The 12,526-nt window shown below is 44.4% G+C and overlaps 1 protein-coding gene across 2 annotated transcripts in view; it reads right to left on the reverse strand.

Annotated features, from left to right (window-relative positions):
• The window catches only part of LOC143770542 (Friend leukemia integration 1 transcription factor-like), a 32,560-nt gene extending 20,389 nt beyond the window's left edge, over positions 1-12,171 (reverse strand). Inside the window, exon 1 of one of the 2 annotated variants that reach the window (XM_077260242.1) lies at positions 12,029-12,171. In XM_077260242.1, coding sequence (XP_077116357.1) covers positions 12,029-12,046 — 18 coding nt within the window. In that variant the 5' untranslated portion in view covers positions 12,047-12,171. Of the gene's footprint in view, positions 1-11,649; positions 11,827-12,028 lie in introns of those variants that run through there. The other variant, XM_077260241.1, reaches the window with a different exon arrangement.
• Positions 12,172-12,526: the final 355 nt, after the last annotated feature.

Raw genomic sequence — 12,526 nt, forward strand, 5'->3', positions numbered from 1 at the left:
TGACGAAGACCTCGGACCCAGGCCGAAACGCGTTGCTCGGTGACTCTGCCCAGAATTAACCCTTCCTTTGCAGTTTGCCCACTTGATGTTCAGTTTTGCTGCTTTCTCCTCCTGTTATGAACAGGTTATTGCTTACTACAGGATTAATGCACGCCATTCCTGAAATACTCTTTGCTGCCAGTACGGTAATGCTCTTATTGAATATGAAGCTACCTACCCAATGTTTCCAATTGCCTCCCGTCGGCTAGAGCGCTGTTCCTGCATGAACAAACACACACACCGCTCCTTCCCCTGACCCAACTTCTTCTACCTTGTACCCCTCAGTCTGTCATTTTCACAGGATTAGCTACTCCTCTCCTGACATACTCTGTGCTGCTGGGGACCCTGTTTCCTGGAATCTGTACCTCTCTAGATCAGCACTCTCCCCTCCTGAAATACTCTGCACTACTGGAAAACCCAGCTTCTTCCCTTATGTCACTCACAAATAGTAACTTCCCATAAGGACAGCACTCTCCTCTCCTGAAATACTCTGCACTACTGGAAAACCTGGCTTCTTCCCTTATGTCACTCATAAATAGTAACTTCCCATACGGACAGCACGCTCCTTCTCCTGAAATACTCTGTGCTACTGGAAAACCTGGCTTCTTTCCTTATGTCACTCACAAATAGTAACTTCCCATAAGGACAGCATTCTCCCCTCCTGAAATACTCTGCACTACTGGAAAACCCAGCTTTTTCCCTTATGTCACTCACAAATAGTAATTTCCCATAAGGACAGCACTCTTCTCTGCTGAAATACTGTGTGCTGCATCTCATGAAGTTTATATACAACTTTCTCCATTGTCCTCCTGGAGTTTGCTTTTCTTAGGCTGCTTTCACACTAGCGTCGGTACGGGCCCTTCGCAGTGCGTCGGGCTGACGTACCGACGCATGCTGTGAAGGAAATGCCCGACGTGGGCAGCGGAAGCAGTCTTAGGACACTTCCGCTGCCCCATTGCAAGGTCCGGGGAGGAGTTTCGGCCGCGCATGCTCGGTCGAAAATGGCGGACTCGACGCACAAAAAAACGTTACATGTAACGTTTTTTGTGGTGGCGGTCCACCAAAACACGACGCAACCGTCGCACGACGGTTGCGACGTGCGGCTCTGCGTCGCAATGCGTCGCTAATAAAAGTCTATGGAGAAAAAACGCATCCTGCAGGCAAGTTTGCAGGATGCGTTTTTTTCTCCACAATGACGCATTGCGACGTGCAGTGCACGACGCTAGTGTGAAAGTAGCCTTAAATACTCTGTCCTGCTGCGAAACCCACAGCTTCTTATGTTCTAACACTAAAAAAAAGTGACTTCTCGTTTGATCAGCATGCTCTCCTCCTGAAATGCTCTGTGCTGCAGCCCTATGTTATAGCAGCGGAGTTGTTTTGGTAACGTGGGTACTCTCAGCCCCGAGGACGCCATTGCAGCAACCGTTTGACAGAAACCGTCATTTCCCCTCAATGTGAATGACGGCACGGACGAAAATAGTAAGATGTGTGAAGAGAGGAGATGAGTGAACAGATAGAAGGTTCCCTGGTAAACAGGAAGAGCAGAAACCACAAGAGATCAGAGCAGCGCTCCTGCCCAACCTGCGCCCCCATGTAATAGCGGGGTGGTTACATGCAATATATGGAGACCATGGATCAAGAGTAGCAAAAGGTGGCTGCTTTCCTCCAAAAACAGCATCACACCTGTCCGCTGGTAGGTCGTGGTATTGCACCTCAGTCCCGTACACTTCAATGGAGCAGAGCCAAAAAAACAGACCCAGCCAGTGGATCGGTGCATTGGTAACATGGGTCATCCTGTATGCTTAATGCATGTGTCAGATTTTCCTTTTTATGAACAGATTGCGTTAACAGCTGCTTGCTGATGGTTTCCAGATGGAAGTAAAATACTGCAAAAAAGTGACAGCGGCAAAATAATATAATAAAAACTGCTCCAATGTTGAATTTCAGCTCCGCTAACTACAGAGCCGCTGTATGGTGGGGACATGCGAGGACGACGGCCGGAGGCTGCAAGATTCTGTTATGATAGGAAACCATCAGACGTTACGTGACCCGGCTACGAAATCTGAAAAACCACAAGTAGCACCGCACCCGAGCCGCGCCCTGCCGTCAAGACATCGCATGATCTCGCTGCCAGCCGGTGGCAAGAGTCACAAGTGCTGCCCCAGGGGGTAACTATGGTGGGTGCAGGGGATGCATCCTGGCCCTGGGGACTACGGGGCCCCATGGGAGAATTTGCATTGGGGCCACTGACATCACGCCATAAGATCGCAACGGGAGCGACAGTCCAAACCTGATGGAATTTTGGCCACATGCATGGACTTCAATGAGAGTCACACCGAGTTCCGACGGAACCTGCCGGGGTCTTTACATTTTTGGGGCAAAGTTACATTTTTGGGGCAAAGTTGCGCGCAATTTGCAACTTCGAACTAAAAGTTTTTTTTTCTTTTGCAACAGTCGCAATTGCTTGGGGGCAAAAATGTCACGTGACCAAAGTACTGACTATATCACGGGGCGCCGTGTATCGCGTGGCATGAAGATGGCAGCGTCTAGCGGTGGTCAATAGCGTCACGTTGTAGCCCACGGCCGACTGTGACCACGACGTGGCTGCCGCAGGTGCTCGGATGGATTTTTCGGTTGCAGGTTGCAAGTTGCATGCGACATAGACTTCAATGTGAGTCGTGCACGGTGGCGACTCGTATCTCCAATATGGCTGCACTGCAGCGAGGCCGGGATGTTTTCGGTGGTCCGGGATGTTTTCGGTGGTCCGGGATTTGCATTGAAGTCTACGGTGAGTTTTCAGATTTGCAGTCGCGGAATGTTGTAATGCGGCATCACATGTAGCGGATTGGCGTCCAGGGGTCTCAGGATTGGGGGGCTCGGGTGTTTCTCCAGATCCCGCATTCCTCTGGGTCCAGGCCTCTCCCTGATTGTGCAGGGGGGATACTCCGGATGCCGGGACGGAAATTTCCTACCGTCTGGAGCTGCAGATAAGAGCGGATTATCACAATGGACGCGCGGCTTCCTGTGCTGGAGAAGTGGTGAGCGGCCACCAGTCCTGATAACGGGGGCTGCAGGTCTCACTACAAGTCCCAGCAAGCCATCAGCTTTCATGGAGTCACGTAGGTGCCTCTCTGTCCTGTGCAATGTAGGAGCAGCGACCCCGTAACCTTTAATTAGTCGCGTGGGGGTCCTCTAGTCGCCAATTCCACGTATTGAAGACAGGTAACCGCTTTCCAGCTCGGAGATGCGGCGTGGACTACACGTCACAGCGGCCCAGACCCCAGAGTGTGAACCCGGCCCAGACCCCAGAGTGTGAACCCGGCCCAGACCCCAGAGTGTGAACCCGGCCAGACCCCAGAAGAGTGTGAACCCGGCCCAGACCCCAGAGTGTGAACCCGGCCCAGACCCCAGAGTGTGAACCCGGCCCAGACCCCAGAGTGTGAACCCGGCCCAGACCCCAGAGTGTGAACCCGGCCCAGACCCCAGAGTGTGAACCCGGCCCAGACCCCAGAGTGTGAACCCGGCCCAGACCCCAGAGTGTGAACCCGGCCCAGACCCCAGAGTGTGAACCCGGCCCAGACCCCAGAGTGTGAACCCGGCCCAGATCACATGACAGTCCAATATGGCAGCAGGTATAATCTCTTAAGTTAAGTACTAGGACAATCCCCAGCGTCACAGTCCGGGGGGCACAGATCTGAGGGGCTGCGGATGGGCAGGGAGTAATGGAGGAAGGAAACTGCTCCAACCTGGAAACAGTCAGTGAGATAAACTTCTGACTCCAGGTGATCCTGCAAGAGAACAGGAAATCTGTAATAACAACTCTATGCTACAGAGGACTACAACTCCCATCACACTGTACACTACAACTTAGCCGTGTATCTAATCCTTTCCTGTGTGATACTGTCTGCTGAGCCGTGTATCTAATCCTCTCCTGTGTGATACTGTCTGCTGAGCCGTGTATCTAATCCTCTCCTGTGTGATACTGTCTGCTGAGCCGTGTATCTAATCCTCTCCTGTGTGATACTGTCTGCTGAGCCGTGTATCTAATCCTCTCCTGTGTGATACTGTCTGCTGAGCCGTGTATCTAATCCTCTCCTGTGTGATACTGACTGCTGAGCCGTGTATCTAATCCTACCCTGCGTGATGCTGACTGCTGAGCTGTGTATCTAATCCTATCCTGTGTGATACTGTCTGCTGAGCCGTGTATCTAATCCTCTCCTGTGTGATACTGTCTGCTGAGCCGTGTATCTAATCCTCTCCTGTGTGATACTCACTGCTGAGCTGTGTATCTAATCCTATCCTGTGTGATACTGACTGCTGAGCCGTGTATCTAATCCTCTCCTGTGTGATACTGTCTGCTGAGCCGTGTATCTAATCCTATCCTGTGTGATGCTGACTGCTGAGCCGTGTATCTAATCCTCTCCTGTGTGATAGTGACTGCTGAGCTGTGTATCTAATCCTCTCCTGTGTGATGCTGACTGCTGAGCCGTGTATCTAATCCTCCCCTGTGTGATACTGTCTGCTGAGCCGTGTATCTAATCCTATCCTGTGTGATACTGTCTGCTGAGCCGTGTATCTAATCCTACCCTTTGTGATACTGACTGCTGAGCTGTGTATCTAATCCTCTCCTGTGTGATACTGTCTGCTGAGCCGTGTATCTAATCCTCTCCTGTGTGATACTGACTGCTGAGCCGTGTATCTAATCCTCTCCTGTGTGATGCTGACTGCTGAGCTGTGTATCTAATCCTATCCTGTGTGATACTGACTGCTGAGCTTTGTATGTAATCCTCTCCTGTGTGATACTGTTTGCTGAGCTGTGTATCTAATCCTATCCTGTGTGATACTGTTAGTCCAGCGTATCTAAGACTGTGATGTGTGGTACAGTCTCAGATCCACAGACACTCCTGGCCTGTGGTGTATATCGCCGTATCCGATCTCGGTCAGCGTTAGTCGCGGTGTCGGCGCCGGTCATGTGACTGCCGGTAATTTAATTTTTATTACCAGATAGACATTTGGAGATTTCTCCTTTTCTACTTTATAGATTTTCTCTTTTACTTTTTTACATTGTGCAGCTCTCATCGAGAATAACCTTTGACCTGAACACCTTTAGCCCCGCCCCCGAGGAGCCACCTAACCCAAAAGGGAGGATTAGAACAAGACACATGAAAGGATTAGTCCTAATTATTGCGCTCGGACATTTTACCGTTCTCTTCCCGAAAACTGATGATTAAAAACAACAAAAATAGAAAAATTTATAGAGGCTGAAAATTTGCATTGATCTAAAACTTCTCACAGCAGAGCGTTTGTTACTGTTGCATCCAGTTTAGACAATTCTCTATTCTCCAAAACTTGATACAATGTAACAAACCATCAGCAGAGGACAGAGATGTGTTCAGCCCAGAGAGGATCGTCTACACTGGATACAACTGTGACAAACCCTCAGCTGTTTTCAAGGATATAGGCGAGAATGTTCTCATTCAGTGACAACAAGCAGAGATATTGGAAAATGGAGGCAGAGCAGAAGGAGACTGACTACAAGTGTTGGTTCAGTAATTCAGCTTTAAAAGGGTGGCTGATAACAGAAAGCAATAGGGACAGCTGAGAGCAGGTGTTATGGAGGGTTTCATTCCTTTATTTTGGGGGCCCCTTATTACATTCTGTATTGGCTGGTGCACCCCCTGCTGATCTGCCATTTATACTGCAGGGTCTCTACTTGTCCATTCCAGTTATCTACAGAAAGTGCTGAAGTCCGGGGTCATCCAGAAGGGAACAGCCGGGGAGCCGAAAAAGGGAGCCCCAATCCTGATATCTTAGGGCTCTGCCTATATGTTAAGACCCGCTAAGGACTTAGTGTTGAGCGATACCGTCCGATACTTGAAAGTATCGGTATCGGAAAGTATCGGCCGATACCGGCAAAGTATCGGATCCAATCCGATACCGATACCCGATACCAATACAAGTCAATGGGACTCATGTATCGGACGGTATCCCTGATGGTTCCCAGGGTCTGAAGGAGAGGAAACTCTCCTTCAGGCCCTGGGAACCATATTAATGTGTAAAAGAAAGAATTAAAATAAAAAATATTGCTATACTCACCTCTCCGACGCAGCCTGCACCTCACCGAGGGAAGCGGCAGCGTTCTTTGTTTAAAATTCGCGCTTTTCTTTCCTTTACGTGAGTCCCGGCTTGTGATTGGTTGCGTGCCGCCCATGTGGCCGGGACGCAACCAATCACAGCAAGCCGTGACGTAATTTCAGGTCCTTCAGGATTTTAAAATTACGTCCCGGCTTTGTGATTGGTTGCGTCGCAGTCACATGGGAGACGCAACCAATCACAAGCCGGGACGTCACGGGAGGCTGGACACGCGCCCATTTTAAAATGCGCGCGTGTCCAGCCTCCCGGCTTGTGATTGGTTGACCGCGCCGCAACCAATCACAAGCCGGGACGTAATTTTAAAATCCTTAAGGACCTGAAATTACGTCACGGCTTGCTGTGATTGGTTGCGTTGCCCATGTGACTGCGACGCAACCAATCACAACGCCGGAACGTAATTTTAAAATCCTGAAGGACCTGAAATTACGTCACGGCTTGCTGTGATTGGTTGCGTCCCGGCCACATGGTCGGCACGCGACCAATCACAAGCCGGGACTCACGTAAAGGAAAGAAAAGCGCAAATTTTAAACAAAGAACGCTGCCGCTTCCCTCGGTAAGGTGCAGGCTGCGTCGGAGAGGTGAGTATAGCAATATTTTTTATTTTAATTCTTTCTTTTACACATTTTTACATTAATGTTGTTTCGATACCGATACCCGATACCACAAAAATATCGGATCTCGGTATCGGAATTCCGATACAGCAAGTATCGGCCGATACCCGATACTTGCAGTATCGGAATGCTCAACACTACTAAGGACCTGAGAAGAAGCTCGATACTGAGGATGGAGGTGATGGGCAGTCACCAGATACTGATGATGGAGGGGACGGGTGGTCACCAGACACTGAGGATGGAGGGGATGGCCGGTTACCAGATACTGATGATGGAGGAGACGGGCGGTCACCAGATACTGATGATGGAGGTGAAGGGCGGTCACCAGATACTGATGATGGAGGTGAAGGGCGGTCACCAGATACTGATGATGGAGGTGAAGGGCGGTCACCAGACACTGATGATGGAGGTGAAGGGCGGTCACCAGATACTGATGATGGAGGTGAAGGGCGGTAACAGATACTGATGATGGAGGTGAAGGGCGGTTACCAGATACTGATGATGGAGGAGACGGGCGGTCACCAGATACTGATGATGGACGTGAAGGGCGGTCACCAGATACTGATGATGGAGGTGAAGGGCGGTCACCAGATACTGATGATGGAGGTGACGGGCAGTCACCAGATACTGATGATAGAGGGGACGGGCGGTCACCAGATACTGATGATGGAGGTGACGGGCGGTCACCAGATACTGATGATAGAGGGGACAGGCGGTCACCAGATACTGATGATGGAGGTGAAGGGCGGTCACCAGATACTGATGATGGAGGTGACGGGCAGTTTTTCAGATCTCTGTGCCCATATTACAGCCCAGATATGAAATTGTCACTTTGGGTAATTGGACCAGCGGACGGGCCAGGATTTGGTCTATATTATGCCGTAGGTACAAACATGCTGGTCTGAAACAGGGCACCTGAAACCAGAGGATGCTGCAGGAGCCCCGGCTCTGACACAACAATGGGCCCCAGAGATTCAGCAGATTTCCTGCGTACAAGTGCCCTGCAGCACGAGAAGGGTTAACAGCGCAGTGTTGGGTAAGCGCTTTCAGTAAATGGAGGCGGGCGTGCGACGGTGGGGCTGAGGTTACACAACGCTGACACCAACGTGCAAGAACACAACATCTGCAACAATGGTGACCGCCACAAGGGCGAAACTAGATCATGGCGGGCGCAGACAGCAGAGAACCCCATTGTGGGAACCTTCTCATTAGCTCAGACCCTCACATGTGCACCCCAGAACGCATCACCTGATGTGGCAGAGCTGAGTGTGTCCTGGGGCTCAACCCAAGATATCAGCATGGATTTGTTATATGTGCTTTTACATAGGACTGCAAGTAACATCCACAAGGCATCAACATGTGCTGACACTGTCCCAAAGAGGTCAATGACAGAGTCAGCTCTGCTACATCCATACTCTATTGTGGTAGTTTTGTCCCTTCTGATGTCCTAACACAGCAGTCATTTAAGTTTTGCTTCATACATCATCCGGATTTAATATGAAAATATAAGGAGGCGAAGTCGTGCTGACTTTGCCTTTTGGAAGGGTGAAGCTGAGTTTGCCATCTGGCACAATTTAAGATTGCAGCCTTTATTCATTTTTTTTTTTTAACATAAGACTGCAATTAATTGCATTAACTGCCTATCTATCAGAATGTACTGCTTACAAATAACCAGAGAGTTGAATGACAGAGTCAGCTCTGCTACATCTGTATGCCATAAAATAATGAATTATATTAATAGTTTTATGTGGATGTAAACTTACATATATATAATTCATATTACCTATACCTAATATAGAGACACAATACGGGGATGTAGCAGAGCTGAGTTTGTTTTACTCTAAAACTCCAGAAATCAGCATCTATTATGTTATATTATATTATATTATACTATACTATATCATATTATGTTATATTATATTATACTATATCATATTATATTATGTTAGATTATATTATACTACATCATATTATATTATGTTATATTATATTTTTCACTATTTATTTTATATATATCTACTCTCAGCATTATTATAAATTCTTCAGTGTTGTAACAGAGCTGATTTGTTTTACTTTTTAACTCCAGAAAGCAGTATCTATTATATTATTATTATTATAATATATAATATAAATAATAATATAATAATAATATATCATATATATAATATAAATAATAATATAATATATAAAATAATATATTTAATATTATAATATATAATTATAATATTATTATATTATTTATTTATTATTATTTATTTTATATATTTCAACTCTCAGCATTATTATAAATTCCTAATAGAGTTGTAGCAGAGCTGAGTTTGTTTTAATTTACAACTCCAGAAAGCGGTATCTATTATATTATTATTATAATATATAATCTAATATATAATAATAATAGAATATATAATATATATATATAATATATAATATAATATTATATATTTATTATTATTATTATTATTATTCATTTTATATATTTCAACTCTCAGCATTATTATAAATTCCTAATAGAGTTGTAGCACAGCTGAGTTTGTCATACTCCACAATCCAATAAATCAGCATTTATTATATTTGATAAAACATCTTTTAATATATATATGTAGCAGTAATGACATTGTCATTCTCAAAACTCAAGAAATCAGCATTACAGTTGATAAAATATCTTCTAACACCAAACCTCATATACAAATGTAGCAGGGCTGAGTTTTTCCATTCTTAAAAACTCAAGAAATCAGCATCTGGGTTTTGAATCTTACAATATTATCATAGAATATAAAAGTAGGAATGCTGAGTTTGTCATCTGGTTTTCCATTTCCCTCTATTACAGTGGACACCTGATTGAGATGAGGCAGAGCTGAGTGTGTCCTTAGACCTGGCTAAATGCTATGCATTAGTATTCACCTTTATGACACACTCGGCTCTGCTACATCTGTAGCTCTGAAACCATTCTCCCCACAAGGGGTTAACTCCCCCCTCTCCGAATCTGCTTCACTTTGCGGAAACAGCAGCTTCCTCATCTACTAAACTTACCAAAAACTGTTACTAAGTAGCACTTTCTATAGCACAGAAATCTCCATTTATCTGGATAATTCATTAATGTTCCATCATGTTTCTTTCTGCTTCTCTTATAATTGGCATATTATATGTAGGACTTATATCTACGTCATTAATGCATCCCCATAGAAAATATACTCTGGACTCCAACCAGTGGCTCAGGTCTGACTACAACTCTCAGCATGCCTCCTGCTATGAGTTATAGTGTAAATAACATTACTGATGGAGATCAGGACAACTGCACGAATTGGTCCCTTTTTTTTTTTTTCCAGAGAATGATACAAAGTGAAAAAAAAAAACTACAAATACAAAAAAAGTGAAATCAATCAATAAAAAAACTGTAAAAACGACATTTAACAAATACAAAAGAATACAAATAAATTGCAAATTAAATAATCTAATTATATAAAATGAATACAAAGTCAAAATGTATTAAATAAATAAATGCAACAATAACTAAAAAGAAAATGATTACATATATATAAACATATCGTAGTAAACAAAATAAATGTAACAATAATTTAAAAGAAAATGATTACATCTATATAATACATATTTACTAAACAAAATAAATGCTGCAATAGCTAAAAAGGAAATTATTACATATATATAATACTTATCTTAGTAAACAAAATAAATGCAACAATAAGAAAACATAATTAGGGCAAATAATAGAGATAAAAGGAAAGAACAAATATAACAAAAAAAATAACAAAAAAAAATCTATAACACAGGTATAGAAATGTAATCAATGCATTCACATCAATCATAAATTCAGAAATAACATCAAGATCTATAATAATAAAAATGGTTACACAAAAGATCCAGAATCTGGGAGAGAATTCTACTTATAGTGGTCCCCAACCTGAGACTACAACCACCATCATCATCATCTTATTCGCGCCCAGATTCCTTTTATCTCTTAATCTTTACTCATCTCATCAACCCCTAGTTATTCTCCATTTTTAGCTGCAGTTTTCTAAACATGAGCCCCCCTGCCCTGATGGAAAATGATAAAAAAAAAAAGCGCAAATGTCATTGAGAACTAAAATCTAAACGACAATCTAAAAATGAAGTATAAGGGGGAAAAGTTATAGAGAAGGAAAAGAAATACACTGCGAAACAAATGTTACAAATGCAGAAGCTTAGAAAGGGAGCATTTAGAAATATATATATATATATATATATATATATATATATATATATATATATATATATATATACCTATGGGCTCACTATCTGTATATAATATATGTTCAGAATGTACAACATATTGTATAAATATAAAATCTGTCGTTTATATTATTAATAATTATAAAATAACTACTATCATTAATTACAACTGTTATTAATAAGAATAATCATACATAAATCGAAATGTAATAGGATATAAAAATGTGAATATATATACATATATACACACATATATAATATACATATAAGTAAAATGAATTAATAAATATATATATATAAATAATTATAAAATATCCCAGTACTGAAAAATTATATATAATATAAGTGGAGGCAGTGGAATATTATTTCATATAAATTGCTTCTACCTTATCTCTTTATATTATATTTTTAGCACTTATAGAAAAAAAATGTTGAAGCCAATTTGCACAATATTTTAAACAATACAAAGAATCTAAATGTAACAATGAATAACAGACAGTGATTCTATATTACACTTTCCTGGGACAGGAATGTCTGGGGTGGGGGTCTCCTCTTTGTCCCCTCACCTGCTGAATTTTTGGGGCCCCCAGCCCCTTTCCCTTCTGCTGCCATCACCCACCTGTTCAGCCCCAGGATCCTGAGCACCAGGCTCTGTTCCTCCCTTCTTGTCCATTGACTACAGGTAACAGCTGCAGCCCCCCAGTCTTGCTGAGCCCCCCAGGTGTCTGCAGTGGGTCCCCCATGCTGCTCCCCTGGGTGGTGCTGAGTCCCTCCCCAGGTCCCAGCTCTGAGCTCTAGATCTGGAGGTTTCTCTTGCTGTTATTTAAGCTGAGACATGAACCACTAAAGGAAGAGGAAATCTGGTACCAAAAGGAAAGAGTGGGGGCTTCGGAATAACCGCCCCAGGGCTGAGTGTCACAGGGGAAGAAGGAAGGGGGTGGCTGCAGGCCCTGGTGTCCAGCTCCTGGGCTCCCTGCTGCTGCAGCAGCATCACCTACCTTGATGGTGCAGTCCATGTCACCTGGAGTGGAGCTCAGGAGCAGGTGCTGCAGGAGCCTCAGGAGGAGGCCATGTCCAGGTGAGGTTCTGCAGCAGATCCGGCTGTGTGTGACTGTGCGCTGCTCTCTGACTCTGGGTCCCCTCTTTTTGGGGAAGTGATGTCACTTTGGTTTCCTTTTTGGTGACAGATGTTCAAGAAAAAAAAATTGAAACTTTAACTTCACTCCTGAACTTGCTGCAGAGAAGAAGAAGAAACCAAGAGAAGACTCCATGGTCCCTCTATCCCTCCAGCAGGAGCCAGAGAGAGCCCAAAGATGGGAAGGGGTGTATGGAGAAAGAAGGGTGGTGGCTATTGGGAGTCCTAAGTCTACAACCACCCCTGTCAGCAGCTCCACAGGCAGCAGAGATGGGGGGCTGCGCCTGCAGGTATAAATAATGAGCGATAGGACCTTATTCTCCAGGAGGGTGGTCTGCAGAGAATGTGGGGATGTGAGGGG

Source organism: Ranitomeya variabilis, chromosome 4 (assembly GCF_051348905.1).
Source record: "Ranitomeya variabilis isolate aRanVar5 chromosome 4, aRanVar5.hap1, whole genome shotgun sequence".
NCBI classification, from domain to species: Eukaryota; Metazoa; Chordata; class Amphibia; order Anura; family Dendrobatidae; genus Ranitomeya; species Ranitomeya variabilis.